At 54.0% G+C, this 13,496-nt stretch overlaps 3 protein-coding genes across 3 annotated transcripts; all 3 read left to right on the top strand.

Annotated features, from left to right (window-relative positions):
- Positions 1 to 2,278, top strand: BDP55DRAFT_619620 (polyamine transporter 3; the record flags this gene model as incomplete). Its single annotated transcript, XM_060571319.1, has 5 exons — positions 1 to 275; positions 331 to 337; positions 394 to 843; positions 905 to 1,483; positions 1,537 to 2,278. 5 exons carry the CDS (start codon positions 1 to 3, stop codon positions 1,783 to 1,785), a joined length of 1,560 nt encoding a protein of 519 aa, XP_060424388.1. The 3' UTR covers positions 1,786 to 2,278.
- Positions 2,279 to 2,772: 494 nt separating this feature from the next.
- Positions 2,773 to 4,152, top strand: BDP55DRAFT_562467 (uncharacterized protein; the record flags this gene model as incomplete). The annotated part of the gene is made up of 5 exons (XM_060570157.1): positions 2,773 to 2,970; positions 3,031 to 3,067; positions 3,138 to 3,208; positions 3,279 to 3,649; positions 3,702 to 4,152. 5 exons carry the CDS (start codon positions 2,773 to 2,775, stop codon positions 4,150 to 4,152), a joined length of 1,128 nt encoding a protein of 375 aa, XP_060424387.1.
- Positions 4,153 to 11,876: 7,724 nt separating this feature from the next.
- On the top strand, positions 11,877 to 13,462 carry BDP55DRAFT_562597 (uncharacterized protein; the record flags this gene model as incomplete). The annotated part of the gene is made up of 5 exons (XM_060570170.1): positions 11,877 to 12,063; positions 12,125 to 12,181; positions 12,232 to 12,302; positions 12,391 to 12,770; positions 12,823 to 13,462. The coding sequence occupies 5 exons, from the start codon at positions 11,877 to 11,879 to the stop codon at positions 13,460 to 13,462; spliced, it is 1,335 nt and encodes a 444-aa protein (XP_060424386.1).
- Between the last annotated feature and the right edge of the window lie 34 nt (positions 13,463 to 13,496).

The following is a 13,496-nucleotide window of genomic DNA, read 5'->3' as shown; positions in this document are numbered from 1 at the left end:
ATGGCGGATCTCAAGCCCTCGGACTCGACCCCGAGAGATGTGGACGTTGAGAAAGGAATCAGCCCTAACGCCTCGGAGGATCTCGAAGGCGCTACGATCAGACCCGAGTCTCGCCAGGAGTCAGCAGAAAACACACAAGATGCCAACAAGGAGACAGAGCAAGATCCGAACGTCGTGGATTGGGATGGACCCGACGATCCAGAAAACCCTCAAAACTGGCCCATGAAGAAGAAGTGGTTCAACATTGCTACCATCTCGATGTTGACTTTTGTCACGTAAGCCCAGTTCCTTCTCTATTCCCTGACGAAGTTCACCTGCTAACCTTCACAGACCGCTCGTAAGATGTCCTAGGAGTACACATCCAAGCTGACCGAGTACTAACATTCTTCGCAGGGATCCTCAATGTTCGCCCCCGGCATTCCCAAGATCATGGTCGAATTCGGCGAAACCTCAGCCACGGTAGCGACATTCGTCGTCTCAGTTTATATTCTTGGCTTTGCCTTCGGTCCCCTCATCATTGCCCCTATGAGTGAGGTCTTCGGTCGCGCGCGGCTTTACATCTATGGCAACATTCTCTTTACCATCTTTACCGTCGGTACGGCTCTGTCACAGAACATGGCCATGATGATGGCATTCCGTTTCCTCATGGGTCTGGCTGGTGCCGTGCCAGTCACTATTGGCAGTGGTAGTATTGCGGATATCATGCCAATCGAGCAGAGAGGTCGTGCGATGTCCGCCTGGGCTCTGGGACCCCTCCTCGGCCCGTGTATTGGTCCCGTTGCCGGAGGCTACCTGATTAAGGCTGCCGGCTGGAGATGGGTGTACTGGCTTGTGACTATTGTGGTATGTAACCCCCAAGAAACTTGAAAGCCGAATGGCCCACGGGATGCTGACCATATCACAGGGCGGTATTTTCATTCCTCTCTCGTGGTTTATGATGAGAGAGACTTTCGCTCCTCTCATTCTCGAACGCAAGGTAGCCAGGCTTCGCAAGGAAACCGGCAACATGAACCTCAGAAGCAAGCTCGACGATGGACAAACCACGAAGAAGAAGTTCCAGCACGCCATCATCCGACCTGTAAAGCTCCTTTTCGTCACGCCGATCGTTACCCTCATGGCTCTTTACGTCGCCATCACATACGGTATCCTGTACTTGCTCATCACGACCTTCTCTTTCGTCTATAGAGACCAATACGGCTTCGACGAGGGAACAATCGGTCTTACTTTCCTTCCCGCCGGCATTGGTATGATGATTGGCGTCGGCGTCTTTGGCGCGCTCACCGACTTCATCGTCATCAGGAACAAGAAGAAGGGACTCGTTCACAGGCCTGAGGCTCGTCTTACTCCGGTACTTACCATGCCCTGCGGTGTGGTTCTTCCCATCGGTCTCTTCATCTACGGGTGGACCACTGAAAAGGGGGTTCACTTCATCGTTCCCATGCTTGGAGTTGTCATCTTCGCCACTGGGCTCATGGGTGTCATGGTGAGTCACTACTATCCACCTGAAGAAATGGCGTTTGCTGATATGAGAAACAGATGTGCATTCAGAATTACCTTCTCGATACCTATCCACGATACGCAGCTTCCGTCACTGCTGCGCTAGCTGTACTGCGATCTTTGGCCGGCGCCCTTCTTCCTCTTGGAGGCTTGGAAATGTACAACGCCCTCGGACTCGGATGGGGTAACAGTTTGCTGGGGTTCATCTCGGTCGCCCTTATCCCTATTCCTCTCGTCTTTTACATCTTCGGCGAGCGTATCAGAGGGAGATTCAAGCCTACTCTGTAAAATGGGTGGGATTAGTCAGATGGGCGTGTTACTTTTAGAGCATGGCGCAAGGGGTTAACATTATATGGCATTAAAGGTGCCATTCTTTCTGGAGCGATGATACATAATACATTAGACGCATACCTCATAGTTGAGATAGCAAGAACGTAATGAACTGAGAGATTCTTCTTAGACAACGAGATTGGACATGCGAATCGCTTGGAAGTGCATGTTGCCAAAATCACCACTGAAATTGCTGTTGTCGTTTTCCCGAGGCTGACTACAAGCCGCGGTACAAGATAAAGTGGCTTGGCGGCGGTGGTGACAGTGGTGCTAGTAGTCGATTTGGAAGTAGTTGAACTCCTCAAAAGAACAAGCGCGGGATCATGGTACCTGGCCCTCGAAATAAGGATAATTGCCTACCTACATGTAGCACCGAATGAAAAGCGATGCGCTATGCAAGGGCCAAGATCCGTAACAAAGGATCAACGCATGCTAAAACATAGTCTTTGGGTATTGATGAGCGATCGAACGAAGGAAATCCAAATAGCCTGTGCTTCCCTTGAATGACGGGCTTCGGATGGCGTCCCCGAAGCCGCATGCGGGTTAGGAATGCAGATACGCAGCAGTTCGCGGCGGCCGCATCCGTCCAAGACAAATCCGGCGTCAAACGCGGCCAGCCCGACAGATAGCGGCAACTCAATTGCACCAGTTTCATACTTGGAAGGCTTGCTTTAAGCAAACTGGCTTTGATCTCCTCTTTCAAGTTGATTCCTGATTCCTAGTCCCCTGTTTTCGACAACACCCCATGAACACCGCAGTTACTTGGACGTGAGCATGATTCCTTTTACACGATTCAAGGATCTCTCTGGAATGCCGCTGGGTTCATGAAAGAAACATAGGCGTACAACTCCATTCACACAGCCTATATCGAACATCCCATATCTACAGGTCGTTGCCGGTCTCTTACTTCGCTGGGTAATGGCCGTCTCGGCCGTGAGGTTCAGCATGAACAACGCCACGATACCATCAGGAGGGGTTGGACCAGGAGCATCCTTGCCGACTGAAACGAGGCAGCCGTTGGTCGTCGGCATAACGTCAATGTTTATTGCCTTGGTCGCGGTCTTTATGGTCATTCGGGTCTACATCAGGGGTTATCTTTTGCGAGGATGGGGACTCGATGACTCCATGTTTATATGGTCTTCGGTTAGTGTGAAATCTCCGAACTATCGAGAGTCACAATTTCAACTAACGCCATGGTACAAGATCCTCGTGATAATACAAGGTACTATGGTACTATGTAGTAAGTAACAACCCGAAGGAGGGCATCTCCTCTTATTCAATTGCTTTATTAACTCTCTTCATCGTATCAGATGCAATCTACGGAAGTCTTGGGTTGCACCTCTGGAGATCGACATTTGACCAACTACAACAGAATCCCCGCGTAAGTTCTGGAAACACACGATACTGAAGTGACAGCCATATTGCGAGCTTTTGACTGACATTGAAACAAGTACTTGGTAGCGACAGTCTTCCTGTACCAACTGTCTTTCGGCTTCATCAAAGCAACCTTCCTACTCCAGTTCCGTCGAGCGTTTGCGCTGCCTCATATAATATTGTTTTGCGACGTTTTCTTGGGCATCATGTTCATAGCACTCTCAGGACTGCTCGTCTTTGGCGGAATCGTCATGAAAGAATTCCTGAAGCCAGGGTATGTTCCTGACCCCGCGGACAAGACTTACCTCATATTCGGCTACGTCAATGCCGCCGTGCATCTCTCAACGGATATCGTCATCTTCATCTTGCCACTGGCACTTGTAGGACGGATGCGCCTTGCAGCGATGCAAAAAGCCGGTTTAATCTCTAGTTTTGGGGTGGGCATTTTGTGAGTAATTTGATCCGCGTGTTCATCAATCATCTTTCTGAACAAAGTATAGCACTAGTGGGATTTCGGTGTTAAGAATCGCCAGTCTGCCTCTCGCTACCAGCGGCATCGATGGGTTCTACCAAGCCGTCCCGCTGGTTCTTCTAAGTTTGGCCGAGCCTACGTCTGCGGTCATATGCGCTTGTGTGCCAATTATGCGGCCCCTTTTAGCATGCTCAGGAACTTCAAGATATGGCAGCCAAGGTTCACGAAGACCTCTGTCAGGGGCGACCAACAAATCGGCTGGACAAAGACGTCAGACACCAAGTGCGCCTCCACAATCGCCCACTAGCACGATAAGCCCATCGGTGACGCAAATGACACACATTTCGACATTTACGAGGAGCATAGATGGCGATTTAGAGGGCTATAGATCTAGCCAACAAGCCAGGGGAAGCATCAACACCTTGAACCCTCTGTCAATGCATCCGTCATCACCCACCAAAACGTTACAGCTCCCATGACGGCTTAGATGTATTTCACTTTTAAGACAGTTCAAACTCTATCGTTTATCGCGGCGTACAAAAGCATTTGAACATGAAAGTATCAGCGCATAGGGTAATGGTCTCCTCACGATGACGAAAGACACGAATCAGGAGGCGACATGAAATTACATTGGCAATGAAGGCTCTGGAGATGAATTCACTAATGTTTGAGCCTTCGGGATGAGATATTTGGATTATCTAATTGGTAGTTCACAACTGGGTCGTGGAAACGTGCGAGAACGGCATTATCCAATCAAATATGTTATGCACGGAATTCGACAACCGTTGGATCGAAATGGGTTTTCGTCAAAGTCAGACGTGACGAGCCAAAGAAATCCGCAACCAACGTTTCGTGGTCCATCTGATGAGGCAGGACCGCCACCCAACGACTTGAAGCAAGCTGGGAAAGCAAACATCGACCCCCAGCAGCGGCGCGGACACATCACCGGGGGTAAATGTGGGTGAAGGGGGTAAGAACACCCGATGACCCGGTGTTTGATCCGCTATCAGCCTGTCTCCGATGATGGAAGAAATGTCAACTTACACTTGTGTGCATACATGTACTCGAAAACTGATGGCTCGGACTGCTTGCTGTGGACACGAAGTCATCTATCAAGTCATAACCTCTTTGATGAGTAATGGCTGAGCCAGGGTGGGGAGATGTTTCCTCATTCTGAGCGCCAAGATCATGTTGGCCGAGTTGCTCGAATTAGCTATGAAATTCATACGAGGAAATCTGCCTTGAATGATGGAACATGACAGTATCTACTGGACTACATGCATGACCCCAACTTCCCTCTCGCCTAATTTTTCTTGGCATCTGCTGTTAGTGAATGAGTGAGCCTACCACCAAATTACTAACAGCCGAAAACTCTTCACCTCCCCTTGCCGGAGCCCGCATCCGCGATGGCCTCACAGCCGCCGTCGGGCACCGGACTGATGTCGGCCGACCAAGCCGACCCCGAACCAGGCTCCGGGACACCTCCGGAGCCGAACCCCACCTCAAGAGCTAAGCGACGCCGCGACGTCGAGGCACAGCCGACCCGGCCCAGCCTAACGGGAAGCCAGCTTGATGCCACCACCGACGCCCCTACCTCGGCCGAGGGGCCCGCAGCCTCTACCGCATCTGCTCCGAGCGGATCTGCCACAGGGTCCGTCTTGACAGCCCTTGCAGAAGAAGCTAGACAGTACGAGGCACGGAAAGACGTCTTTCTGACCATTGCACGGTCCGTCGACAGCGTTGTCGCCAGCTTTGACGGTTCTAGAAAGCAGATCGCGAAAGAAGCCACTGCCTATGTCATTCAAACCCTCAAGAGACTGATCAATCACGAGACAAGCCCAATAGCGGCCCGGAGTTGGGCGGCTGTCGTCGCACCGATGGCGGGCAACACCACTGCGGCGACCCGGAGCGGCCAGAGCTGCCAGAGCTCTGCCCGCCCGAAGGCCACACTCCCCGCCGAGGATCAGCCGCAGGCGCAGCCGAAGGAGGACCTCCGCATCTTTGCCCGCGTCCCGGAAGAAAGCTTAGCGGCCGCTCGGAAGATCGCACCGTTCGCCGTACGACAGATCGTCTGTAAGGCCGTTGGCCTGGGGCTAGCGGACCTTCCCCACGTCTACCATATCAGCACAGGTTACTCTCTGAAGCCGCGAAACAAGCAAATACAGGAAAGACTACTTGCAAGTAAGGCAAAGCTGGCGGAATGCCTCGGCGCCCACCAGGTCGAGACGCCTATCAAGTGGTACACTTACGTTGTGCCGCGATGCCCAACAAAACTACACAGCATTGGCGGGGACGTCCTGGACCCAGCCACACTCGTTGAAGATGAGGTCTTCGCACAGACAGGACAGAAGCCTGTCCTTGCTCGACCGTCCCGCCTTGGGCCCAACCCAGTCACGAACGAAATATCTTGGCTCATATCATTCACATCAGAGGTCACGCCCTTCAGGCTCTTCAACCAAAGCGGCAGATCTCTGCCCGTCAAGAAACGAAGGACGCTCATCCGACACGACCCCGGCTGCCAGGGCTACCACTCCAACCGGTTCTGCGGACGACGACCGATCTGCAGCAACTGCGGAAGACCTTCCGATTCACACGAAACGGGACCCTGCATGGCCAGGCCCCAATGTGCCAACTGCTGCGGCCCCTTCCAAGCCAGCCACACAGACTGCCCAGCGAGGCCCTCGGCCGTAAACGGCGTCGTCTCCCTTCCCGGTCGAAAGGAGCGGGCTCGGATCCGGAAGGCCGGCCAGAAAGCATCGGACACTCTGTACAAGGCTACTCGATCCGACAGTAGCCAGGAGGCGGCAGGCGTCCCTACCTCCACCAGCCAGAACCAGCAACCCGGCGCCAAGCGCGCGCGCACGAGAACGCCCTCCGCAAGCTCGATCGTTTGCCTCGGTGACGGAAGCACTGACAGCAGCAGCATGGATGAAGACGAGGCGGACGAAGGCGAAGGCGAAGACTCCCCCGACAACACCTCCATCGACCGTCCCGTGCTACCCATGCCAAGCAGGAGCCAACGGGCAGCACAGAAGCCAAACTACAACGTCGCGAATGCCTACACCCACCTCGAACTCGACTCGGAGACGTAAGCCGAGAGCGGCGACCCCACGGATGCTACGCGTTGCGCAGGGCAACGTCGGAAAGATCTCCCCGGCGCACACGGCTTTCCTGCAGCTCTGCTGGGAGGCTCAGATAGATGTGGTCCTCGTCCAGGAACCCTGGACGGGCTGGAAGGACGGAAACGTGCAACTGAACACGCACCCGGGTTTCGACTCTTTCGTCCCGGTCGACTTCTGGGACAGCGAAGGAACCAGACCAAGAGTATTGACCTACACACGCAAAGGGATAGGGATGACGGTGGAGCAGCAGAGGCCTGTCCACACGAGAGACGTACTGTGGCTGGTGGTCGACAAAACGACGACTATCGTCAACGTGTACAGACAACCCCGCGACCCCCACAGCCGCACAACAGGGATACTGCTAGAACTCAAACCCCCGGAGCGAGCTTTGATCGCGGGTGACTTCAACGCGCATCACTACTCTTGGGAGCCCGGGACGAGGAACGGGAACCGGGGAGATGACATCGCAGGCTGGGCAGACGGCCACAATCTCTCTCTTATCAGCGAAGTTGGGGTGGCAACCCAGGATTGCGGACATGTCCTGGACCTGGCTTTCTCTAATATCCCTTTTGCGCACGCGCAGGTCAGCCCACAGCTACACCCGGGAGCTGACCACGAGGCCATCGTGGCCGTCATACCACTACTCAAACGCCCAGTGTCACAGGGAGAGGGCCACCCGCAGCCACGGCCACTGTCAGTGCCCGACTCGGCGCTGCCTCGGCTGAGAGACCTGATCGAAGGGGGGCTAGCTGCGATGCCCAATCTGGGGGATCAACCTACTCCGGAAGACCTGGACGGGCAGGCAAGTCACATCGTCGAGCTCTTCTCCCGAGCCATTGAGGCGGTCGGCAAGAAGAGAGGAAAACATGGTAAAGGCGCGGCTTGGTGGACGGAGGAATGCGCAGAGGCCCACAGAGCATACCGTGCTGCCCGCAACCAACAAGCCTGGGAGACGGAGCAAGATGCGCACCTTTATCTAATGGAGAAACGAAAGGCGTTCCTGAGCACGGTGAGGAAGGCTAAGCGAGCATACTGGGCCGGAAAGATCGATGGAGTCGCTTCAGACCGGGACCTGTACCAGATCATGGGTTGGCGGAAGGCGAGCCTACTGACCAGAGCACCCCCATTGGTTGTGGACAACCAGACGATCGAGGATACTAACGAAAAGGCTCAAGCGCTTCGGGGAGCCCTTCTCGACAGGTTTAGTGCGGAAGATGACGCACCGGGTGACCCGTTTGACGTACCCGTCGTCCCGAGGCGAGCGATTACTTGGCAGGACAATGTTAGCGGAGAAGAAGTGAAGACGGCCACCTTAACAAAGACAACGACCCCTGGTGTGGACGGCATCACAACACGCCTCCTCCAGGCATGCTGGGATGTCATCTCGGAACCGGTCAGGCAGCTATTCCAGTCCTGTATGCGGGCCGGCCACTTTCCTCTGCCCTTCCGCAGAGCTGAGGTGGTCATGATCCAGAAGGCCGGCAGGGATGCCTCCAAGCCCGGGTCCTGGCGGCCGATCGCGCTCCTCTCGTGCCTGGGCAAGGGACTAGAGCGACTGATAGCCAGAAGGATGGCGTCCCTGGCGATTGTCGAGCGCATCATCAGTCCGCAACAGATCGGGGCTCTACAAGGCAGGTCAGCCGTCGATCTGACGACCTGCCTCACCCACGACATCGAGATGGCCCTCCTAAAAGGACTCACGGCGACACTTCTGACTATGGACGTAAAAGGGGCGTTCGACTCCGTCCTTCGGAACCGGCTCGTCATTAGACTGCGTCAGCAGGGATGGCCACATGGCCTGACCAGACTGATCTTTAGCTTCTGCTGCAACCGCACCGCTAGAGTCCGACTGGAAGAAAGCACAACGGAGTACTTCCCGCTGTCATGCGGGCTGCCTCAGGGGTCACCACTATCTCCCATTGCCTTTCTGCTCTACATCGCAGAGATACTTGAAGACGACCCGAACGCGCGATTCGGGTACGCGGACGACATCGCCACTCTGGCCATCAGCCCCTCCCTGGAGAGCAACGTCGCAATACTCAACCGAAGCGCAGCCGGCATTCTCAGATGGGGCTTGGAGAACAAGGTCTCCTTTGACCCGAGCAAGTGCGAGGTCATCCACTTTACTAGGAAGCACGGCCAGCCAGCGGAGCTGCCAGAGGTCCGGGCGGGGGATTTGGTGGTCAAGGCCTCGACGAAACCTGTACGCTGGCTGGGTGTCTGGTTCGACAAGAGACTGTCCTTCCGGCACCATGTCGACGCAAAAGTAGCTGCAGCAAAGAGGGCAGCTCAACATCTGAGACAGCTTACGAACACAAAGAGGGGACTCCCAGCGGCCGCCGTGCGAAAAGCCGTCGTCTCCTGCGTACTGCCGATCGCGCTCTTCGGCGCCGAAACATGGTACGCAGGTATCACGAAGCCGGCTTCGAGACGCCAAGCGGAGACAGACACGAATCCGCCTCTCCAAGGAAGACCCGTCAACACAGGCCAAAAGGGGCTCGTGCAGAAGATCGACAGCGTCATTACAGCGGCAGCAAGGGCCGTTCTGCCTGTCTGGAGGACAACGCCAACCAGTAGCCTCCTCCGAGACGCCGGCTTACCGTCAGCCAAAGTCGCCTTAGAGGGCGTCCGCTTACGGGCCGCAGTCCGACTACAGAGGATTGATCGCCGACACCCGCTAGTCGCGCGGCTCTCCCAGCAGGGACAGCAACAGACGAGACTACAACGGACGGCTGAACTTCTGCCAAGATGCGGAAGACCAGCGTTCCTTCAATCACAGTACCTGCCAAGCTCACAGGATCAGATAGTAGTTCAATGCAAAGAAGAGGCTGCGAAAGCTTTCGAGCGCTGGCTAAAGACAGTACCGGAAAGCCATATGATCGTCTTCTCGGACGGCTCCAGGGCGACGAACGGAGCCGTGGGGTACGGCTTCGTCATCTACCGAGACTCCAAACGCATAGCACAAGGGTGCGGCCGACTCGGACTAGCAGAAGTGTTCGACGCCGAGGTCGAAGGGGCGCGAACCGGCCTCAGAAGGGCTCTGCTCACCAATCGCGGTCATCCAATCCACATATGTATCGACAACACCAGCGTTATACAAGGCATCCGCGGCAAGGCGCCGGACTCGTCACAAGACGCGTTCCTCGAAATCCAAGAAGCGGCCAGGATATTTGATATACGGACGCACTGGTCCCCGGGACACCAGGGCATCGAAGGAAACGAGGCCGCGGACCGGCTGGCCAAAGAAGGAACGACACTGCCGGCGCGGATGGGTCAAATGGCAACACTAGCGGGCATCAAGCGGCTTGCAAGGGAAAAATTACAAAGCCAGCACAGGAGATGGTGGTATAAAGAGCGAAGGCCGCGGTACGCGGACTTGGGGCTTGAGGCAGCTCTGTCCAGCCCTCCTGAACTGGCCTTGCCGCGGGCTACGTTACATCACCTGCTGGCGGCACGATCGGGTCACGGGGACTTCGAGCAATATCACCGACGTTTCAACCACGACGACGCTCTAATGATGTGCTCTTGTGGAGAGGCGAAAGACGTGGACCACCTGGTCTACTGTCGACTAACGCTGGCGAGGAGGCAACGGTGGCCGACCCTCCACTCTCGCAGTATGCCCGAGCCCATAGGCCCTATGGGATCTCTCGAGGCCTACTTCAAGAGATTAATCACCGACCCACGAGGCTTCGAGGCCTTTCTCCGCGTGACGGACTTCTTCCAGAAGATCTGTCTGCGGTAGCAGCATCCACACCTACGTAGATGTGAGTGCGGACTACAAAGAACCTCCCGATTCCAAGGGACGATTTGGGAAAGAATGAAACTGGGGCACCAGCGGGAACCGGGGACAGACAGAACGCGTAGTGGCCACAAGGCATGATTTGGAGGACGATGTAAAGAGACGACGTACTGTAGAGTAGGTAGCCTTGGCTCACGGCCCTCCACGCCATATACCCTTCGGGAGGTCTGCGGTAAGGGCTCTAGCCCGGCCGCCACGGCGTTAAATACAACAACAACAACAACAACTACATGCATGACCTCAAATGATCATCAACTCAACGATGCCTATCAAACCAAGCGGATATTTGAGAACTTTTGGTTCTTTCTTTCTCAGCACAACTCTGGAATAGTTTTTTTTGCTGTGGACATGCGGATTATATCAGTCGATGGCTGCATGCCCAGATTCTTGCAGGGGTTGCAGGAGTGGATTGTAAATCCTAGAGCCCCATATAAATCAAGTCGACCACTGGCAGAACCTCCAAATGCTGAGCATTATTTCTTTTTCGAATGTCCAACCCTGACGCCCCTTGTCTCTTTGTAGGTTTGGTCATCCGGAGAGCGGTGAATTTTGAACAAGGGAGACAAGTTCGATATCGTAAGGGGGAGAATGACTGCTCACGGACAATACTAGGGCAGTAAGGGGGCGAGAAGAGCTCCAGATGTCGCGAAGTCAACTGCGGCCCACTCAGATAAGCCCAGTCAGAATCTGCATTTATTTTGGACTGGAACCGTGGTGTCATGGCCTTGAACCTAAGTCCACAATCCCGATGAGAGGGTCTTGGAAGTTAGCAAAATACTGGCACCTGTCAAATGCCACTTCTCACATCAAGTTTCGAGGAGGGGCCAAGGTTGGGGTTTGAATCTCAGACATCATATTGCTTATTTTCTTCCCCGATTTATCACAAACGGCCGATTGGGCGGGTACGCTCGAGTCTACATGGACTTCGCTTGGCAAGTTGTCCACTCAAAACTCAAGAAAAATTACCTGTGAAAGAAGAAGGACTTCTGCTGACAGCCCACACTCAGCGAAGGCAATTGTGCTTGCTTCTCAATTTGATGTCCGCACGGAGCCTCCCCCGTTGCCTCCACCACGTCGCCCGGTGGAGTGACACAACAAGTTTCCAAGGGATGACCGAGACCCCAGCATACCATTCCACAGGAATAAAACAACCCAAGTTCCCGGATCCTCAGCTTTGGTCCTACCGGTGGCTTGTGCTCCTTTACCGTTCATCACTGCCCTTTTCCACCAGTAATCTCTTCGCTATCGGCCTTAAGGGCTTGGCTTGTCGTTAGATGTGTTGATGGATTCTTCCCAGTCCAAGTACATGGCCGAGCCGCCAGATGGTCAAGGACGATTCGATGCGGGCACCATCACTACCGGGGCACTGGCGTTGGGTGGAACGCTGACCTCACTTTCCATCATATTCGTCGGCTTGCGAGCCTTCACCAGGCTATCCTTAGTGAGACGAGGGCTTGGTCCCGATGACTGTTAGTACCTGACTTTTCTTTCAATTGCATATTACTTCTGGTTTAACGACCCCTGATTCAGATCTTATCGGCATCTCGCTGGCTTTGGCCATAATCTTCTATGGGCTCTCCGTCAAATGTGAGAATGCCCCGACCAGTTTCTATCGATGGCTCGTCTAACTCTATCAGTGTGCGAGCTCGGCGTGGGTACCCATCTGTGGCAAGTCGAGCGAGCTGACTATTCACCTTCATTCCTGCTTGTAAGTCGCAATACTCTTTTGAGGCTGACAGATAAACTTTGGCAATGATCACTGCACTCGCAGGCCTTTGGCTAATGAGATTATATAGCATAGCATCATTGCGATCGCCGTCTACTCACTCAGCGTAACCACTGCAAAGCTGTCACTCCTCGTCTTGTACTTGCGTTTATCTCCCGAGAGGTGGTTTAGGATCGTAACAATGACCCTCATTGGCTTTGCATCCTCATACGCGCTGGCTTACCTCTTTCTCATCGTCCTCGGCTGCAGGCCAATCCAGGCTTCATGGAATCTTTCAGCTAGAGAGGGAGCGATATGCATCGACAAAAACACAGTCTACTTGGTTCTCAGTGCTACCAATATTATCATGGACGTCGTGTGCCTTGTCCTTCCTCTGAAGATCATTATTCCTCTGCAGATGGCAGCACGACAAAAGCTATCGCTGATCCTGCTATTTGCAACAGGGGGCTTGTAAGTCGATGTCCCAGGCGGAGGCCCCCAATTGCATGCTAATCTCTTTCAGTGTCTGCATATGTGCCATCAGACGTACCATCCTTCTACCGCCTCTGTTCAAAAGCACTGATTACACTTTTGACATCGACAAGCAATTGAATTGGGCATCAGTCGAAGTCAACGCTGGGATCGTATGCGCCTCCGTTCCGGCACTCAAACCCTTCTTCGTGCGCTATCTGCCCATGTTTGTCACTTCGCACATCACCGCACGCGCCTCCAGGTCGAAGAAGACAAACCCAAATTATCAAAACTACCAAAACTCGAATCCCTACTCGACCACAATCGAAGCTAACAAAAGAAGGCGGAACGTTCAGTTGGAGGCGTACGAGCTGCATTCTCGTGATGATTTATCGCTATCTTCGAATGATATGCCGAAGAATGGGTCCAGAGAAGATGTTGTAAAGCTTTGGTCCGGAAATACCTTTCGAAAAGACAGCAAGAGTCACCGCGAGACCATTATCGAGTCGAACCCGAGGAACCCAAATGATAGTGGCTCAACTATCATAGACGAAATACAGCCGGTAGCGGAAAACATTTCAAGAGGAGACCCGCCGCAAAGAGTGGTGAGTATGAGTGGAATAATGGTCATCACAGAGACGCGGGTCGAGTATGAGGTGCCATGGCCGGATCATCGCAGTCCCAGGGAATGATGGCTTCATGAAATTTCGTCTTTGGTTGAGCGTA

Source organism: Colletotrichum godetiae (assembly GCF_030913485.1).
Source record: "Colletotrichum godetiae strain CBS 193.32 chromosome Unknown BDP55scaffold_58, whole genome shotgun sequence".
Classification (NCBI taxonomy): domain Eukaryota; kingdom Fungi; phylum Ascomycota; class Sordariomycetes; order Glomerellales; family Glomerellaceae; genus Colletotrichum; species Colletotrichum godetiae.
This window is presented reverse-complemented; position numbering and strand designations above follow the sequence as displayed.